The sequence below is a fragment of the Tenrec ecaudatus genome, chromosome 2 (assembly GCF_050624435.1).
Source record: "Tenrec ecaudatus isolate mTenEca1 chromosome 2, mTenEca1.hap1, whole genome shotgun sequence".
NCBI lineage: Eukaryota > Metazoa > Chordata > Mammalia > Afrosoricida > Tenrecidae > Tenrec > Tenrec ecaudatus.
The window spans coordinates 217,720,222-217,740,181 of NC_134531.1; the positions used below are offsets into that span (position 1 = coordinate 217,720,222).

The 19,960-nt window shown below is 45.5% G+C and overlaps 1 protein-coding gene and 1 pseudogene across 1 annotated transcript in view; both read left to right on the top strand.

Annotated features, from left to right (window-relative positions):
* The window catches only part of VPS26C (VPS26 endosomal protein sorting factor C), a 55,780-nt gene extending 38,743 nt beyond the window's left edge, over positions 1–17,037 (top strand). The window contains exons 5-8 of the mRNA XM_075542297.1: positions 835–909; positions 12,081–12,231; positions 12,644–12,796; positions 16,714–17,037. Of these exons, the coding sequence (XP_075398412.1) occupies positions 835–909; positions 12,081–12,231; positions 12,644–12,796; positions 16,714–16,796 (462 nt within the window). The 3' untranslated portion in view covers positions 16,797–17,037. The remainder of the gene's footprint in view (positions 1–834; positions 910–12,080; positions 12,232–12,643; positions 12,797–16,713) is intronic.
* Positions 6,540–6,687, top strand: LOC142441812 (U1 spliceosomal RNA; annotated as a pseudogene).
* Positions 17,038–19,960: the final 2,923 nt, after the last annotated feature.

The following is a 19,960-nucleotide window of genomic DNA, read 5'->3' on the forward strand; positions in this document are numbered from 1 at the left end:
AACTTGCCTGTAAAGACAGATTCTGCAGTTACGTAAATTAGGAATAAAATGCAGACCAAACTCAATGCTATTGAATCATTTCCATATCATAGCAACCCTTTTAGACAATACAGAACCTTTGGGTTTCCGAGGCTGTAAATTATTATGGGAATGAGACTCACCTTTCTCCCAAGGAGTAGCTGGTAGGTTTGAACCACCAACCTTGCACTTTATAGTCCAGTACTTCCCTGACGGTACCACCAGAGCTCCAATTTGGGTATGATCAATGCTAATTATTGATGGAAAGACTAAAATGTTATAGGTAGGCAGTTATATAGCTCGGTGGCTAACAGCACAGGCATTGGAGGCCAGCCACTTCTGAGTTTGAATCCCAGCCCTGCCACTTACTTGCTCACATCCTTTAACCTCTCTGTGCCTGACCTTCTTCATCTGGAAAGTGGGGCTATTGGTGGTCATAGTGCCCCGTAGGGTCATTGCACTAGGACACAAGGTAGACACACAAGTGTTAGCTCTTCTCCTAAAAGAGAAGCAGAAAATAACTTTTTCCTCAAATGATACTGTTCTGTTTCTTGGGTCTGATCTTCAAATTCCGGACCTGAAAGGGACCTTAGAGACTAAGACATCTATCCTCTTGTTTTGTACAAGAGGAAACAGAGTCACAGGGGAATGAGAAAACTTGGCAAAAGGGCACACCGTTGGTTTTTGGCAGAAGGGATAAGCAGCCAAGTATCCTGCCTCCTGGTGCCTTTTGTTTTTTAAAGGGAGAAAGAGGAGTGTGACTTGCAGAGCTCTTGGTCTTGCACCAGCTGATTTTGATCTTCTTTCCCATTTCAGCCTCAGAAGGGGAAATTGACACCAACCCCTGTGGACTTCACTATCACCCCTGAAACCTTGCAGAATGTCAAAGAGGTAACTGCTTCTTATCCCTACTGTTGTGGGTGCTCTTAGAAACTAGATCCCACAGATGCACTGTTACTTTGTTTGGCGTTCAAGTCATCAGCAAGAGGAAATTCCTGATATTTGTCCCTATCCAAATTAGTCTCTATTTCCAATTTTGATAGCCTTTTGTTTTTGCCATGATATCTCTGTGCTTTGCATTTGCCAATTCAGCGTTTTTTAAATGTGTAACTTAGGGGTATCAACTACATCGATCAAGTTGTCATCGTCGACAGTATCCAATGCCAAATTTTCCATCACATCCATTGATGTCTTTTGAAACTCAAATTATTTAAAATAATGTTTTTTTAGGAAGGTATGTGTTTTTATTGTTTGTATTCTTTTAGGTACTTTTTTGGGGTGATGCACATAGATATTATGGCAAAAACAAAAAGCTATCAAAATTGGAAATAGTCTTTATATTTTTCACTGACCTTGTACCAAGCCTAATGTCTTTCCAGGGATTGGTCTTTCTTGCTTTCATGTCCAAAATCCAATAAGACAAAGTCTCTCTATCTTCTCATCTTCTGAGCCTCCTACTTCTTCCTCCTAGCTGTACTTCCTCTAAGACAGGTTTGTGCTGGCAGTCCATGGTACTTTAAATACTCTTTGTTAAAATGCATCCAGTCTTCTCCAGTCTTCTTTGTTCATTGTCACACTATCACATGTATATGAGGTGATGGAAAATACCTTGGCTTCAGTTTGGTACACTTTAGTCCTCGGTGTAACCTCCTTGCTTTTCAACACTTTAAAGGTGTCTTGTGCGGCAAATGTGCCCAGTGCAATGTGTCCTTTGATTTCTTGACTGCTGCTTCCATAAGCACTGATTGGGGACCAAGCAAGACAAAATCTTGACAACTTCATTCTTCTCTCCCTTCATCCTGTGAGGATTTTGGTTTTGTTTACTTGGGTTGAATTCCATACTCAATTTTAAACTTTCCCTAGCAAATGCTTCAAGTCCTCATCGCTTTCAGCAACAAGTTTGTGCCATCTGCGTATCTCAGGTTATTAATAAGCTTTCCTCCATCTTCATGCCACATTCTTCTTCCTATAGTTAAGCCTCTCAAAGTATTTGCCAAGCATACAAATTGAGTAAGTATGGTGATAGGATTCAGCCCTGATGCACACCTTTCCTGATTTGAAACCACACAGTATTCCCTTGTTCTGTTTGAATGTTTGAATTAATGTTTCTTGATCCAGGTACTCATTAAGTTTCCACTGGTGCAGATAGGAGCTGGAGGCACAGGGAATTCAGGGCGGATGATACTTTCAGGACCAGGGGTGTGAGGGGTGATACTGGGAGGGTAAGAGGGTGAGTGGGTTGGAAAGAGGGAACCGATTACAAGGATCTACATGTGACTTCCTCCCTGGGGGACAGACAACAGAAAAGGGGGTGAAGGAAGACGCCGGACAGGGAAAGATATGACAAAATAATAATTTATAAATTATCAAGGGCTCATGAGGGAGGGGAAAGCGGGGAGGAAGGGGAAAAAAAGAGGACTTGATGCAAAGGGCTTAAGTGGAAAGCAAATGCTATGAAAATGATGAGGGCAAAGAATGTACAGATGTGCTTTATATAACTGATGTATGTATGGATTGTGATAAGAGTTGTATGAGGCCCTAATAAAATGTTAAAAAAAAAAAAGTTTCACATGAGTCCAATAGAGTGTTCTAGAATTCCCATTTTCATAATGTTATTCGTGGTACATTAAGAGCTACAAGTGGAATGCCTTTGCATGGTAATAAAACACAAACATCTTTCTGGTATTCTCTGCTTTCAGCCATGATCTATTTGACATCAGCAATGATATCAACACTTTAAACACTCTATGCCATTTCTGAATCCAGCTTAATTTCTGGCGGCTCCCTAACCATGTTCTGCTGCAATTGTTTAATTATCTTAAGTAAAAGTTTACTAACGTGATATTAATTATATTGTTCGATAATTTCAACATTCTGTTGACTCACCTTTGGAATGGATACAAACAAATGTAGATCTCTTGCTGTCAGTTGGTTGGGTAGTTTTCTTAGAAATTTCTTGGTATGGGGAGGGAGGGGAAAAAGTGAGAAGCTGATACTAAGGACTCAAGTAGAACGAAAATGTTTTGAAAATGATGATGGCAATAAATGTACAAATGTGCTTGACACGGATGGATGGATGGATGGATGGATGGATGGATGGATGGATGGATGGATGGATTATGATAGTGTTGTATGAGCCCCCAATAAGATTTTTTAAAGGAAAAAAATTGTGATAATGATTGTACAATTCTTGATATGATTGAACTATTGAATTGCATGATATATGAAGTGTCAATAATATTATTAAAAAATCAAAACAAAACAAAAAATGTCTTGGCATGGACTTAGTGAGTACTTCTTCAGGTTACTGAAACATTTAAGTTGGTATTCCCTTAAGTCCTAGAGTTTTATTTTTTGCTAATGTCTTCAGTACAACTTAGATTTCTTCCTTCACGTTCCGGGTTTTTTATAATATACCTCTTAAATTCGTTGAATATTGACATTTTTGGTACAATATTTCCATTGTCTTTTGATGTTCAAAAAACTCACTGCCATTGAGTCAGTTCCGACTCAAAGCAACCCTATAGAACTGGGTTGGACAGCCTCTATGGGTCTAAGGCTGCGAATCTTTATAGCAGAAGATCGCTTCCTCTTTCTCCCTTGGAGTGGCTGGTAGTTTCAAACTATTGACCTTGCAGTTAGCAGCCCAACGTCTAGCCCACTATGCCACCATGGCTCTTGCTCATAGAATCCTTCAATATTATAACTTGGGGCTTGAATTTTTTCTTCAGTTCTTCTGTTTGAGATTGACTTAATACTCTAACTTCAGGTCTTTGCACAGTTCATTATAATTTTTTTCTCAAGCTTTGAAATTTTCTGTTCATTTATTTTACTGAATCATTTCCTTAATTTTCTTAACTATTGTACAAGAATAGCCTTGTGTAGTATAGTCATGACAACGTCTTCTGGCATCCACTTTAGGTTTCACTTTCTTTTTTGACTTTCTAATGACTTGTTTTTATTGTAAGACGTTCTTGACTCCATTCCATAACTTACCAATTCTTTGATAATTATTTCATGTGTCAAATCTGTTATTGACATATTCTTTAAATTCAGGTAGAATATGTTGAAAGTCATATTTTGGCTCTTGTGGACTTGTTTAATTTTCTTCAGCTTGAACCTGAACTTGAAAATGAGCAATTGATTACTTGTTCCACAGTCAGCCCCTGACAGTATTTGTTTTCTCTGTTATTTCTTCCCACAGATGTAGTCAGTTGGATTCTGGCGAATTTCATTTGTACAGTCTCCATTATGTTACTGAAAAACTTAATTTGCAATTAAGAGTTCATTGGTGTAGCAAAAGTCCGTTATGGGCTCTCCAGCCTTCTTTCTATCATCAAGGCCATATTTTCAAACTCCTGATCTTTCCTTTCTGTTTCCAATTTTAACCTTCCAATCACCAGTAATTATCAATGCATCTTGATTACTTGTTTGATCCATTTCAGATCAAAGAAGTTGGTAGAATTATTCAAATTTTCCATCACTCTTTTTAGTGATTGATGCCTAATTTTGAATAATTGTATTAATTGAACTTTCTTGTAGGCATGTAGATACTATCCTATAACAGCCAGCCTTGTACTTTAAGATAGATGTTGAAATTTCTTTAGTGACAATTAATATGATGTCATTTCTCTTGAGAATTTGTCATTCCCAGTATGATAAACCATATGGTTGTCTGACTCAAAATAGCCAATACCAGCCATTTCAGCTCACTAATGTCTGCGACGTCATTCTTTATGCATTCTATTTCATTTTTGATACCTTCCAATTATCCTAGAGTCAGACTTTGTACATGCCACATTTGGATTATGAATGGATGTCTACATCATTTTCAGTACGTAAAGTTCCTGAAGGCTTTACTCCCAAAGCCTTCGCTCCATATATGTCATTAAGGTCAACTCTACTTTGAGAAGGCAGGCCTTCCTCAGTCACATTCTGAGTGCCTCTGACCTGAGGGACTCAATTTCTGGCACTATTTCTGACAATCTGCCGCTGTTATGCATGAGGATTTTTGGTTTCATTTTGTAACCATTTAGTGAACAATTTAGAATTTGTGCTAGAGTTTGTGGTTTAAAAATTTTAAGTTTTAAGGGGAAATTGATCGACACACAACCAACACACACCCCTCTAGGGGAAAGGACAATGGAAACCATGGGAGAAGGGAGACAGTGGTCGGTGTGAGACATGGAAATAATAATTTATAATCTATCAAGGAGCCACGAGGGTAGGGGGGAGAAAGGGGTAAAAAAAGGAACAGATACCAAGGGCTCAATAGAAAGTAACTATCTAGAAAGTAACTATCAAATGATAGCAACATATGTATAAATATGCCTGATACAATAAATATGCCCGATACAATTGATGTATGCATCATAATAAGCACTGTAAGAGCTCTCAATAAAATTTTTTTAAAAATTTTTTGGCATTTAAGTCATGTACCATACAATTCAGTGGTTTGAATATATTACAAAAAAATTGTACAAGCATCACCACAGTCAATTTTAGAACATTTTCTTAATTTCCCTCCAACCATGACCTAGCTAGTTACTATCTCTAAATATCTATATATCCTGGATTTCATATAAAGAAAATCATACAAAAACAACAGTAAAACATAGAAAAACCTCAATCCAAAAGAAAGCAGAAAAGAATAAAAACTAGAACAAGTTAAAAATGAGTGAGAAGGGAAAACAATGGTAAGATGTTTAATTTTAACCTAACTACCTGCAGCAATCCGCATGGTCTGGGATAAATGCTACTCACACTCCTGGTCAGTAGACAAAGGGGATTCAATGGAGACTTAAATCCATATTGCGGATCTGCAGTTGGATTTTGGGTTTTCACTGTCATCCATAGCTTTCTGCAAAGTGGGTCTTATACAGTCCTCCTCCCCATGGATTTTATTATTAATAATCCTTTGATTACACTGGCTGGTGTGCTTCCTCTGTGAAGACTTAGCTGACTTCTCGCTTAGATGTCTGCATTTTTAAGATGAGCCCTTCAACATAGGGCATGAAGTATGATGATCCCCTCCCCAAAAGATTGCACTACAGAGGACAACACTGAAGAGAGTGGCGGGTCTTCCCAGACCACACGGGAGCAAATGAAGAGCGAAAGAGAGAGAGTAGATCACAGACTGGCCCACCAAGCCGAGGATGACACTCCTGCTCAGAGCAGCCAAAGCACAGAGAGGACCATAGGGCCAGCCCCATCATGAGACACGGCATCGTCTCACTGACCCATAGCAGAGCAGGGGACGGCACAGGAGACACAGTACAGGAATTGTACCTGGTCTGTCCCCCACACAACTGGGGCAAAACACAAAGGGAGTGCAACAGAGCAGCAAGGGGAGCAAAGCAGTGAAGTCCTGAAAATAGACTTCAGACTCAGAGGGAAGTCCTTGGCACCTCATCAGACTCGATAGGAAAACATGCATAAGGGTCAGCAGACACACCTGGAACTATTTATAGGCCCCTTTTTTCTTCTTCTTTAAAAAATTTCATGTCTATATAAGATAGGTAATACTTACCTACAGGGGGATACCATGATCACGAAGGTGATTTTCCCAGGGCTTATCCATTGCACTCCGAATGTGCAGACCCCTGCGATTTCCCCAAACTCAACTACAAAATTTGTGGTAGTGGGGGACTTTGTCCGCATTCTCCCCTAGAAAAAGAAAGATAGGCAAGATCAACAATCCTGAGGGGAAAACAACAGGACTGACAGTTCCGGGGGAATGGAGGAGAGGGGGAGGAGGGCAGTGGGGGAAAGGGAGGGAAGAGCCACCAAACACAGGGACGAGGGAACAACAAGAGATCTAAAATTGATGGTGAGGAGGGCAGAGAATGCCTGGTGGGGTTATCAAGGGAAATGTAGCAGATAGGAATTACTGAGTCGAATGAAGGTCGTATGTGATAGTGGGACAGGAGGAAAGTAAAAAGAAATACAAAGAACTAGGAGGCAAAGCCATTTATAGAGGTATAAAGACAGGCATGTACATAAATATATTAATATATAATGAAAAGGATATAGGCCTATGTACATAAATTTATAGGTTAAGTATTAAGGAAGGAGAAGTAAATTGGGCCTCTACTCAAGTCCTCCCTCAACACAAGATTACTTTGTTGAGATAAACTGGCATTCCATGATGCTCACCTCCCGGTTATGATTGCTGAAAACTAATGGGTGTACAAGCAAATGGTGAAGAAAGCTGATAAGCCCTGGCTATCAAAAGAACAGTGTCAGGGGTCTTAAAGGCTTGAAGGCAAACAAGCAGCCATCTAGCTGAAAAGCAACAAAGCCACATGGAGGACGCACACCAGCCTGTGGGACCACGAGCTGTCGACAGGATCAGGTATTAGGTATCAGAAGACCCAAAACAACCATATCAATGCAAACAAGGGGTGTCCGAGTGGAGACCCAAAGCCTATCTCTAGACGATTGGACATCCCCTCCCAGAACGGTCACAAGGAAGGGAGCAGTCAGCCAGGGTGCAGTACAGCACCAAGGAAACACAGCATTCCTCTAATTCTTTAAGCTTCTCCCCTACCCACCCCGCCCAACATCACCCTATTTCTACCTTGCAAACCTGGCTAGAATGGAGCATGTACACTGGTACAGATAGCGCTATCAACACATGGAATCCAGAACGGATACCCCCCCACCCCTTCCCCAGGAACAGTAATGGGAGTAACCGTATTGTGAGGGAAGTGGAGGCAGAAAGGGAACTGATCAAAATGCTAGATGTAACACCCACCCCTGAGGGGTGAACAACAGAAACATGGGTGAAGGGAGACATGGCCGGTATAATAAGACATGAAAACAATAATTTATAATATATCAAGGGTTCACGAGGGGAGGGAGGGAATAAAGAGCTGATACCAAAGGCTCAAGTTAAATGAAAATGTTTTGGAAATGATGGCAACGTGTACAAATGTGCTTGATAAATTTGATGTGTTTATTGTTGTAAGACCCCCCAACAAAACTATTTTTTAAAAAAAGATGAGCCCTTAAGACTCAGATGTTACTCTTTCTGATAGCCATGTGCCATCTGACGTTTTCACCCTACTTTTTGCTGTAGATCTAAAATGATCTCCTCGGGAGGACACATACCAAGCAGGACCACATCATAAGAACTAATTGTGCTTGGATTGAGGCTTATGATTCAGCACGACCTCAAAATCATTCATACATCTATGGGGTGGGTGGGTATCTGGTCTACTTTAAAGGCAGCATTATTAGTTTCTTGAGAATTAATATAAATAACTTACACAGGACATTTGGATTTTTTCCCCCGTTTTTGGAAATTCTAATATCAAAATCCCAGTGGAAGTAAAACATAGGAATCATTTCTTATTAGTTGCCTCAAGTGTAAAAACTCCATTATTTGGACATAGCTCTAAGTTTTATTTATTCTTTCCTCTCCAGTGTTTCTACTTGTGGTTTTGGGTTTTCTGTGTTGCTGTTTTTCTTTCCAGTTTATTTTTTTTGCTAGAATAGATCCTAGAATCATTCTTTCAGAAAGGGTGAGGAATGGACTTCCATCCAGATCAGTACTTTTAACTTTGTCCTCACATTTGAATTTTAGTTGTCTCGAAGAGAGGATGGTGGCACTTCATCTTGGGACATGTTTTCAGGAGACTAATCCCTGCAGAATGATAGGAGATGGATTGATACAGTGGCTACAGCAATGGGCTCAAGCATAGGCACAGTTGTGAGGCTGGTGCAGGACCAAGCAGTGTTTCATTCTGTTGTGCATAAGGCTGCTATGGGTCAGAACTGAACTGATGGCACCTAACAACAGGTAGAAAATGCTAACTCTAGTTTCATTAGCCCTCAGACATTTGAAAAACAGCTCCTTGGTCTTCTAATATCTCACACACATAGACACACTCACTCACTGCAACAGAGTCAATTCTGACTCATAACGACCCTATAGGGCAGAGTGGAACTGCCCCTTTGGGTTTCTAAAACTGTTTGAGAAGTAGAAAGCGTCATGTGTCTCCTACTACCTTTCATCTAATACCTAGGATACAAATTCTCAAATTTGTGTGTACTTAGCTGTTTCTTCTCCCCTCTTCCTCTCCCTTACCCTTCCTTCCAAGGTCTCCCCATCATTGGGGTTCTAGAATTTCATAAGGACCTCCGTGGTGTGAATCTTTGTTTAGTCAGTGTGCCTGGCACTTGATCTCTATTAGTCCGGAGGCTTGAAGAACCTTCGTTCAGTTCTAGGGACCTTTCTTCTGTTCTTTCTTATAAGCTTCATAGGAGAAGCTCTTGAGCCAATCTCTCAGCTCAGTATTTGCTCTTTATTTATTTAGCATGTCTGTTGGGATCTTACCTATAACAATGCAATTCATTTCTATATATTATTTTTTCAAGATAGCCTCTTACAGCTTAGCACTCTTTTATTTCTTCTGCTTCTTAGTGATTGATCCTTTGGTTTGATTGTGTGCTACTTTTTCTTTTCCTCAAATGTGTATTGGCTTTTGGTAGTCCATTCATGTTTATAGATGAGGATCTAATTGTGTGGTATTGTTAACCAGACTACCTGTGGATCCTTAATCCACAGGAGAATCTGTTCTGCACATGAACTGAGGCTCAGACTAGAGGTGCTCTTGCCTTGAGCAGTACGCAGGAGGGGGGGCATTTGCTCTGTGTTTTCCAGTAGGTCTTGGGCCTTGCTGTCCTGCACTGTGGCCTTAAATGACTGGACCAGCCTTGGAGGGCTTGAGTAGAAGGTCCCCCTTGCAAAAAGCAGATCCTAACTCCAAAGTCTAGAGCTGCAATGATTTCACTCCTTTTAATGAAGTATACTGAGCTATCCCAGACTGCCCCCAACTGCCCCTCTCCTAACTCCCCACTGCCTCTGAACTCACTCCTAGAATCCTCTCTCAGAACCAAAGAACTGTGCTCTGGTGAATACTGCTCCGCTTCTATTGAAAGTATCAATTGAAAGTGTTTCCTTTTTCTTCAGTCCCTTGAGTCTTTAAGGTGATACAAAGTCTCAGTAGCAGAAGGTTCCACCCTCAGCTGCTAGCCAGAAGGTATATGTTTCCGACCCCGGACCCCCAGCAGCTCTGTGGAAGACACAACCTGCCCAGCTGCTTCCCTAAGGTGGCAGCCTAGGAAAGCGTCATTGTGGATCAGCTCTACCCTGGCTCAGGGTGCTCAGACCTGGAATTTATTCAACAGTCCCTAACAGCAACCCAAAAAAGCAAAAGCAAACCCACTGCCATCCACTTGATTCATGGCAACTGCACCAAAGTTTCTGAGACGCGCTCTTTATGGGAGCAGATAGACTGCTGGATTAGTACTACTGACCCTGTGCTTGGCAGCCTGACATCTAGCCCACAGCACTACGAGAGCTCATTCGGCTAAAGATGAGGTGTTCTGCTCCTGTAGATTGATAGCCTCAGAAACCCTAAGAGGTTTACGCCATAGGGCTTCATGAAAGGACTCACCTGCCTTTGCAGGTAAGGGTTCTAAACCTGCCTTTCCAGTAGGGCCACCTGCTACACCTGACTGTCATGGTGAGTCCAGAGATGGGTTGCCAGGGTCTAGTAATGTCCAGTTTCAAAGACTTGATATGACAAAGAGAATGTAAAATCTATTGTTAAATTGTTTTATATTGATTGTATGCAGAGATAATATTTTTGCCCACTCAGCTGCTATCCAGTTGATTCCGATTCATAGTGCCCCAGTCGGGCAGAGAACTGCCCCGTGGAGTTTCTGAGACTGTAACTCTACAGGAGCAGAAAGCCTCCTCTTTCTGTTGCAGAACGCCTGGTGATTTCAGACTGCTGACCTTGAGGTTAGCAGCCCAGTGCGTGACCACCATGCCTCCTATAGTTTTACTGTGTTGGTAAATTTCACACTTCTTTTGACTCTCTTTAACATAGCTCCTAGAGAATTTTTAATTACACGCGTGGTACACGGTTGTAGCTCACATTGTGTTGCTGTTGGACAGTGGTGTTCTAAGCTCTGCATCAACTTTAGAACCTGGGAAACAGCCAGGGGTTAAGACAGCTCGAACAGTTGTTGCCCAGTCTTTAGATCTGTTTCTCCCATAACATCAATCACCATGGACCAATTTCCTAAGCCCAGTGCAAAGGCCCTTAGGCTTTTAGTCCGGCATGCAAGAAAAGGGCTCCCTGTACATGTCCTTGTCATAAAATATTTTTCTTGACTTTTAATAATTGGGTTAAAAACTTTTAATCTCCTTAAACACCATTTTAGTGACTGGCTGTCCTTAACCTTCACAACTCCCCTAAGACATTTGTTATCTTCGTGTTTGATAGTTTTCCAGGCCTGAGTGCTGCCAGTCAGGGTGATGTCTGCTCAGTGAGGTGGTACCAGTAAGGTGCCCTGTAGACAGATGCAATTGTAGTGGTTTTTGTTGCCATCAAGTTGGCTTCCTGTGTCTCGTGGAACCCAAGTCCGGCAGAAGGAAACGTTCCCCAGTCTGGCACTGTCTCCACAGTATTGGTATGCTGGTGCCCATTGTTGCAGCTGCAGTGCATTTTGGGTGATTTCTGCCCTAGAGATTCAGCTTCCAACATCATATTGGACAGTGTTCTGCTGACTAATCTTGGGGTATAGAGTGCCAGCTCTCTCTTAAACTAGTCTCTCTCCGACTGGACGCTCTGGTGACACCTGCTCACTACGGGGGACTGCTGGTATTTGAAATATTGATGAGTTTCCCGCCTCAGAACAACCCACAGGGCTGGCTCTCTGTGTGACCCGCTGAAAGAGGAGTGGTGGTCCGTATATGAGGGAGCTTCAGAGACTTCATGAAAAAGCCCCATGAACTTTTGGTTCCATTTGTACACAAACTACTTAACGCCCATCCTATATAAAGCTGACTAATTCTGTTCAATGACGGCCACACCTTCTGTTGAAAGAAGATGTAAATAACACTGTCCCTTTTTTTGTCATTCTGTAAAACAGAATTCCAGTGTGTTTTATTACAATTACTAACTTTAAGTTTTGATATGTACCAAAATAATGTTGAAGTAATTTTTCATTCTTGGTTATTTATTTTTAATTTGGTTTTATTTTAGAGAGCCTTGCTGCCCAAATTTCTTATTAGAGGACATCTCAACTCAACTAACTGTGCTATCACAGAGCCACTGACAGGAGAGCTGATTGTGGAGCATTCGGATGCAGCTATCAGGAGCATAGAGCTGCAGCTGGTCCGAGTGGAGACCTGTGGTAAGCCTACTCCCCCCCATTCCTCAGCTCTCCAAGTGGATACCTGTGGTGGGGGTCCTTTGTTAACAGGTTCATCTTCTAGTTTCTGCCTTTGGCCATTCATTGTGTATTCAGCAGTTAAAATGATGCCCGGAGAAGCAAAAATAAAGAGCGCATCTCTTGGCTCCAATAAATACGAGTTTCAAAAAGTTTGGATAAAAATTCTGTTCCCTTTTCATTCCCTTTTCCCAGTGTACATCCTCCTGTGTGTGTGGGAAAAGTGCAGTGGGAAAGGCCCGGAGTGTCCTGGAATCTCGCAGAGCAGGCTTGCAGACCCGGGGTTGCTGCTGCTGCCACTCCTGCTGATTCTCACGGGAGGTCTCATTCAGCTGGTGCTGGCGTGTGACCTCGTGCCATTCTCTCCCTTTCCCAGGCTGCGCGGAAGGGTATGCGCGAGATGCCACGGAGATTCAGAATATCCAGATCGTTGATGGGGATGTGTGCCGGAGCCTCTCTGTTCCCATCCACATGGTTTTTCCCAGGCTCTTCACCTGCCCTACTCTGGAGACCACCAACTTCAAAGTGGGTAAGCTCAGGGGTAGGGCCAGCGGAAGACAGACAACCCACAGTCTGCTGGGGTCACTGCAGCTCAAGTCTCTTTGCTGATTGCCAGGCTGGCTGGGAAGCCCTTGGACAGTGCGGAGGGCATAGCAGAGGATCAGCCCTGCTCCTGTGGAGCTCAGGCTGCCCAGCACAGAGACACTCCCCATGTGCAGCTGTACAATACATCAGGGCACAGGGAGAGTTGTGCAGAAACTAGTGACAGTGAGGCGCTTGAGAGCAGAGAGGAGTGGTTTGGCGGGAGGCCATTTTGATTAGGGACATCTGAGAAGAAATATCCAAACAAGTGAAAAGCTCACTGTGGCTGTTCCTCCAGATAAAAGCTTTGGGCTTCTCCAATTTAGATTATCACTGCTAATCAGTAGGTCAAAACAACCACTCACACCTCAGGAGAAAGATGAGGCTTTCTACTCCTATTAACGATGTCCAGCCAGGTCGACTCAATGGGAGGGAGTGGTCATTTTTCACAGATAAATGCATATACATCTAATGACCACAAAGGCTTGAATCAGGATACAGTGTTGTGTCCTGCTTTTTCCCCTTAACATTATTTCACGTTAAATGAAACCACATTAAAGGACTTTTACATCTTCTCATCAACTGTTTTAATGGTAGAGCGACCCTAGTTAAGAGTAGTGTTTGTAGAGTTGAGTTGAGAAACAGCCCCATGAAGAAGTGGAACAGAGACACAGTGGGGAGGGACTACACATGGCTCGGGCTCTGAAAAGAGTTTTCTGTACACTGACTACAAAGTGTCCCCAGTCATCTTGGGCCAGGCCTGAGGTGCACTGTTACAGATATGGGATGCAGAACTTCAGGGAGAACAAATTCCCTTGTGTCAAACCTTTTCCGAGTAGACCTGTGCTCCGTGGGGGTCTTAATGGGAGCAGACTCAGGCCTGCCTTCTAGAATGCCAGCCTTGTGGTCAACAGCAAGCACAGAACCAGGGAATCCTGATGGGCTGGCCTTCCTGTTTGATCAAAGAAGGGCCCCGCATCTTTATTAATGTCCCAGTGCCCCTCAGTCTTTTAACTTGCATAACTCATCCACCAAGAGGCCCCCTTTTAGTCCGTAGCACTGTGATTCTACTTGAAAGAGTCTGAATAATGTAAGTTAAAACTTACATTATAGACTCATTGCCATCAAGTCATTTGACTCACAGCCACCCCATAGGGCAGAGTAGAACTGCCCCTGTGGGTTCCCCAGACAAAGTCTTTAGGAGGGTAGAAAGCTATGTCCTTCTGCAGAGGGCAGCTGGGGCTAGAACTGCTGACCTGCAGGTAGAGGCTGGACGTGTACTCCACTGTGCCACCAGAGATCCTTAAATTTAAATTTTAAGTTCAATGCAACTTTGTTGTCACAGCTGACCTGTGCTGTCTAGGTTGAGAGAGGAGAGTATGTTGGGTCTGGCTGTCGGGTCACCCAAGGGGACAGTGACCTCCCTGTGAGTGCTTCAGGCAGCTCGCCCAGTGCGGCCAGAGCCCCTGGTAGCCTTTGGAGTCTCCCCAGTCCTGTGTGTGAGATGCTAAGTTGTAGTGTGGGATCAAGAGGCTCAGTTGTTCACCAAACACATTTGCAAAAGAGCGTCACTTGCCAAAAGACGTTTGAGAGTCAAACCTGAAACTCATGGGGTTGCCATGAACTCGAATGAGAACAGGTGAAATATGCTCGTCTTGTAAAATCCCAGGGCATGGAGTGAAGGGTAAATTCCTTCACCTGCAGCTGCTCTGGGTCCACATCCGGAGCGGCCAGCCCACCTCGACATGCTCCACCTCGACCAGGTGGATCACTCTGTGTATCCTCGGTACCACACTACACAGGTGACCCAGAAGGTGGGGACGTTTTTTGTTGGGTTTTTTTTTGGCGGCACTTGGAGGAAGGTCTCCGCTGTTGCTTTCCCAACTTGGTTACCCTCCATAGACTGCAGAAAAGTGCAGGAAGGTGTGGTTTCCTGCTGTGCTGTCAGTGAAGCTCAGCTGTATGAGAATTGTGCCCTCAGTCCCTCATCCAAGACAACCACACACTCGTGTCCTCACGCTGAAGGTCAAGCTTTACACATGGCAGATGTCTTTCCCAGAACGTTGATGACATTTAGTGGTTGGAGCTGCCCTGCACTGCTGTTCCCATTGGCGGTGGAGGGGAAACTGAAGGAAATGGTTCCCACCGGTGGAGGGCGAGTGTGGCCCGTGGGGCGGGGACCAGAGAGGCTGTGGTTCACAGAGGACGACTGTAGCCCAGAGGTGGGCTTGAACACAGAGCCCCGTGGTAAGAGTGACCTCCTTGTGCTCTGACCATTCGCCTCAGCTGTGCTGACTTACAGTGGCTTCACACACATGGTAAGCGCAAGCCATCTTGCAGCCTCAGTCCCTGGCTAGAACAACAGCAGGAGTGTGGGACATCAGAGTGTGGGGTGCTTGGCCCAGTGCATTCTTTGTGCTGGTGGGTCCCCTCTGCTCCACACAGGTCCCCTCAGTGCCTCCTGGGGAAAAAACAGCTAGGAGGGTGGGGGAACAGAGGAAGGGATAGTGGCTGGAATTGCTCAGAGGAAGCATCCAGTTTTGTGATGATTATCAGAGACAGGGAGCCAACCAAACAGATGCTGTTGGGGCACCTGTCACAGTTGATGCTTGTGTTAAGACAACACCCACATTCAGGACATTTGTTGACAGGTCTCCAGCCTCGGGCACCATTGGCTGAGGTGACCCCAAAGCCCCTTCAGAAGCTGAACTCTGCAGCACCGGGCATTCACCCTCTCCCAACTGCTGCTCGGCTCACAAAGAGCACCTCTCTCTACCTCCCTTCTCAGGGGAGCAGGACTTTTCTACAGGGAAGACACACACCCTTTACCTTGTGATCAACAAGGGAACCCACTTCAGCTAAAGAGATGGTGGAGAGAGAATCCTTTTGGTTGAAAGTTCAGGGAACCCCCTGGAGCAGGTGTGTCCGGTCAGCTAGCTGAAAGGCAGAGGCTTGCCACGTCCACTGTGCGTAATCCTGAACATGTTTCCTCCCTGGCGCTGTGCAACGTGGACACTGACAGCTGTGGGTCCGTGTGCTGGCCGCGCTCCATCAGTTGTAAATCACAGCCACACGGTACAAATGGGTTGCAAGGTTTCTGGAAGTGTCTGTAGTAAAGACAAAGGACAAGGAAAGTCATTCGGGGAGCCTGGTGTGGCCTGCTGTCCAAGACAGAGGAGAGATGGTCAGATGTCAGTGTACTCATCTTCACTGGCTTTCCTGGAAGCGTGCGGTGCTACAGTTACACACTCTCTAAAGGGCACCGGGGTGTGCCCATGACTTTCTAGAGCTGCGTTCTCAAACTGTGCGTCGCGACCCCTTCACAGGGATCGGCCGATTCATAACAGTAGTAACATTACAGTTTAGAAGTAGCAACAAAAATAATGTTATGGTTGGGGGTCACCACAACATGAGGACCTGTATTAGGAAGGTTGAGAACCACTGTTTCTAGAGCCTTCCACTCACTCCTGTAGTTGACTCATGGGACAGTGTATGGTGCTGTGACCTGAGAGGACAGAACAGAACTGTCCTTAGAGAGCCCTGGTGACACAGCAGTTACGCATCAACTGCTGACACAGCAGTCAGCAAGAGAAAAGATGATCTTCCCGGAAGCCAGGAGGGCAGCTGCGCTGAGTCACACGGCGTCACTGTGAGCCGGAATCCGCTCACCGGCAGGCACAACCACCACCGTTGCTGCAGAGCCACTGGAAGGGGCAAAACCGCGAGCTTCCGGTTGGCAGCCAAGTGCTGACCTGCCCCTATTTCCCCATTGTCGCTGTGAGGGTGAGGGGACGGCCCGGGGACAGGGTTTAGTCCCACTGGAGTGTGGTGCGAGTGAACATCAAGGCTCTCTCTCCTTTTCAGAATTCGAAGTCAACATCGTGGTGCTGCTGCATGCTGATCACCTCATCACAGAGAATTTCCCACTGAAGCTCTGCAGGACGTAGCCCACGAGGCATGTGGGAGACGCGTGCCTTCGTGGAAATCCAGCTGGTTGCCAGACTGTTGGGGAGAGACACAGCTGCGACACATACTTGTTGTCTTGATTATTCTGTGTCAGAACTGAATCTGACTCCACAAAGTCTAATCACCCTCATCCTCATTCCCTGAAGGCTCCTGCTTCCAGTGGGCGGGACGCCTTGTAATCAGACTTTGAAATGAAGCAGGATTTCTAAATGCCCTTTGCAAGCTCGTTGTGCAGGAAGCATTTCCTATGACTCCTGACGTCCCTGATCCGTTTGCCATAGAGCAAAGCCTCCCCCCCGCCCTCAGAGCTTTGCCGGGATGTGAGTACGTGGGACAAAGGGGAGCCTCCCCACAAGGTGCCAGTGGCTGCAGCAGGGAATGTGTGGATGAGGAAGTGTGCAGACACCCTGCAGGGAGAAGTGCAGAGTGCACTGAAGACACATGGCACGCGCGTGCTTCACCCCGATCGGGCGGAAGTCTCCCTAGCGCTCCCGCAGCTAAGGCTGGGCAATGATGGCCTGTGTAGCGGAGTGCTTCTGAGGTCTCAGCACCAGGTGTCAGATTTCATGCTGCCACATTCCCAGAAGACATGTAAGCACAAGGCTCTGTAGGAACCCCAAGGCCCATGTCTGCTGCTGGCTCTGTTAGGGGCTGCTGAAGGAGACACCCCACCCCCAGCACAGCAGGTAGAGTCCTCTCCACAGGGGACACCCATTATGTCATGAGCCTGCTGGGCTCCAGCCAGCCTTAGGGATCTGTGCTGTGAGCCAGGGGCTTGTGGCCTCTTTTCCTTAGCCTCCCATTGTGGGGCTTGGTCTTGGCGAGTCTTTGGTAACACCTTCCTTGTTGGTTCACAAAGAACAAGAGCACTGAAACCAGCACACTACCGACCTGCCGCGCGTGTGTGTGTGTGTGTGTGTGTGTGTGTGAGAGAGAGAGAGAGAGAGAGAGAGAGAGAGAGAGAGAGAGAGAGAGAGAGAGAGAGAGAGAGAGAGAGATATGGGTGGGTGTGCGTGCTGAAGACAAGCCTGACTCGGCCCTGCTTCATCCTCGGCTGTTCCCAGTGAAGTTGATAGCACTTAGCCACTGGGTCATTTACTGATGGTTCCCAGAGAATCCATTTCTGGTGTAGAACTCTGCTTCAGTGCTCACATGGCAATGATGATACTTAAAGTAGCAGAACTGAAGAGGGCACACTTCTGGGGAAATTTTAGGGTAGAATTTTTAATAAAGCTAACACCCCTCCCACCCATCCCTTTGTCATTCCAGTCAAACCTGAGTGGTCCCGGTGAGCACAAAGCTTCCGCCAGGCCGTCAATATGACTAGAAGGCACACCTAGGTGTTTAGCTAGTGCAGACAGACCTTAGTCCCAAACTGCTGGGGCTGGCTGCAGCAGGGGCGCCTGCGGTTGGCAGATTCGATGCCCCATAGGTTTAGCACATGCTAGGCAGGAGCACGTTCTGGCTGTGTAATTATCCCAGCGGAAACAGCCCAAAGTATGCACTTTGTGGCGCTCAGGTCAAGAGCATGGCCTCTGGATCCAGACTGCCTGGGTGCAAGCCCGTCAGGCCCTTGAGTAAACTACTTAACCACAGTGCCTCACTTTCCTCGAGTCTAAACTATGGTTAAGGGTTGGGATTGGCTCCAAGTCCCCCCCCCCCCCAGTGGTTGGTCCCAGGCTAACGGGTGGCCGTCAGAAAATGCTGTGGGAAGAGCTGAAGTATCGTTCATGGACGGGGAATGGGCTCTAAAGCCGTGTCTTCCTTCACTGCTGTTACTGTTAGGTGCTGTCAGGCTTGTTCCGACCTAGTGACCCCGTCACGTCAGTGTCACAGTCCTCCCCATGCTCTGTTTGCATCCATTGTGTCAGTCCATGTCTCCAGGATCTTCCTCGTTCTCGCTGCCCCTTGATGGTGCCAAGCATCATGTCCTCCAGGGACTGCAGCTGCATAATTCCTGTCCCAGTCCAAATTGCCCTTCCAAAAGTTATTGGGCTAAGATTGAATCCACTAGCTTGAAGATGTAGCAAATTGCCAATGTTCTCCAAAGCCCTACCTATTCTAACCCTTGTTTTTTTTTTCCAGAAAATTCAAAAGTTCCTGGAAGAAAACTTAGTTGGCCCCTGGCTATCAAACTAGGGACTTATTTCCCAGACTCCTTTGCAACTCCGCTGGTCATGTGCCTACGTATATATGGCCAGGCCCAAGACCAACGTGGTCGGTGTATAATGGTAGGTCCACATTCCCACAACCAAACATCATTGCTCCTAATTCTGCACAGAGCACGCATGGGAGGACAGCTGCCTAGGGGTGGCAAAGGAAGATCAGGGAAACGCAAGTCTCCCTGAGTGTGTGAGCTGAACAGTTTGCTTCCCAGCCCTATATAGTTACACATGCCCACTCGCTCAGGGGCAGCCCTGGTAGAGAAATGGGGCAGGCATTGAGTAGCCAGTCAGCAGTCCAAACCTATGAGTTGCAGGAACTATCCCGATAGACCTTGTGGTTAACAGGCTGATGCTTCACCTACTGTGCTTGTGTAATCGCAAGAGGAAAACAGGAAACCTAATGCTACTGCACTGGAAGATTTCTTGGTTCCAGCAGCCCAGCCTTTACCCCAGTAGGTGTGGGGAGTAGCTCCCATTCAGCACCCATGGGCCCCTGCTCTGTATTCAAAGGTACCCACAAAATGTAAGATAACTAACTCCTTTCATGACCATCCCCATGCACCAAGACAGGCTTCAGAATGTTCTCAGAGGTTCAGACACCAACCCCCCCAACCCTCTAGTTGGTCCTTTCCAGGGAAGGATGACACACCCACCCACCAGCACTCCTTGGCACCTTGCTGCTCCAGTGACGCGGGGAGCCTGTACCAGAACCCTCTACTCAGGACAATTTCAGGTCCACAGTAGGCAGGCCGGTTCCACTGCTAGTCACTATCTGATGATCAGAGAGTAAGGGTTTCCCAGAGAAGCCAATACCAAGAATAAATTGTGCTGACTAACATCCCTTCCTCGCCACCATTTGGGAAGGAGCACTTCCACAGGCTGAGGAGGGTGTGAACCACTGCAACTGTGCTGCTATCTAGTGCCAGTTGCCAAAACACCCTTGACACTTCCTTGGAAAACAGCGCTCTAAGTGAGGCCAA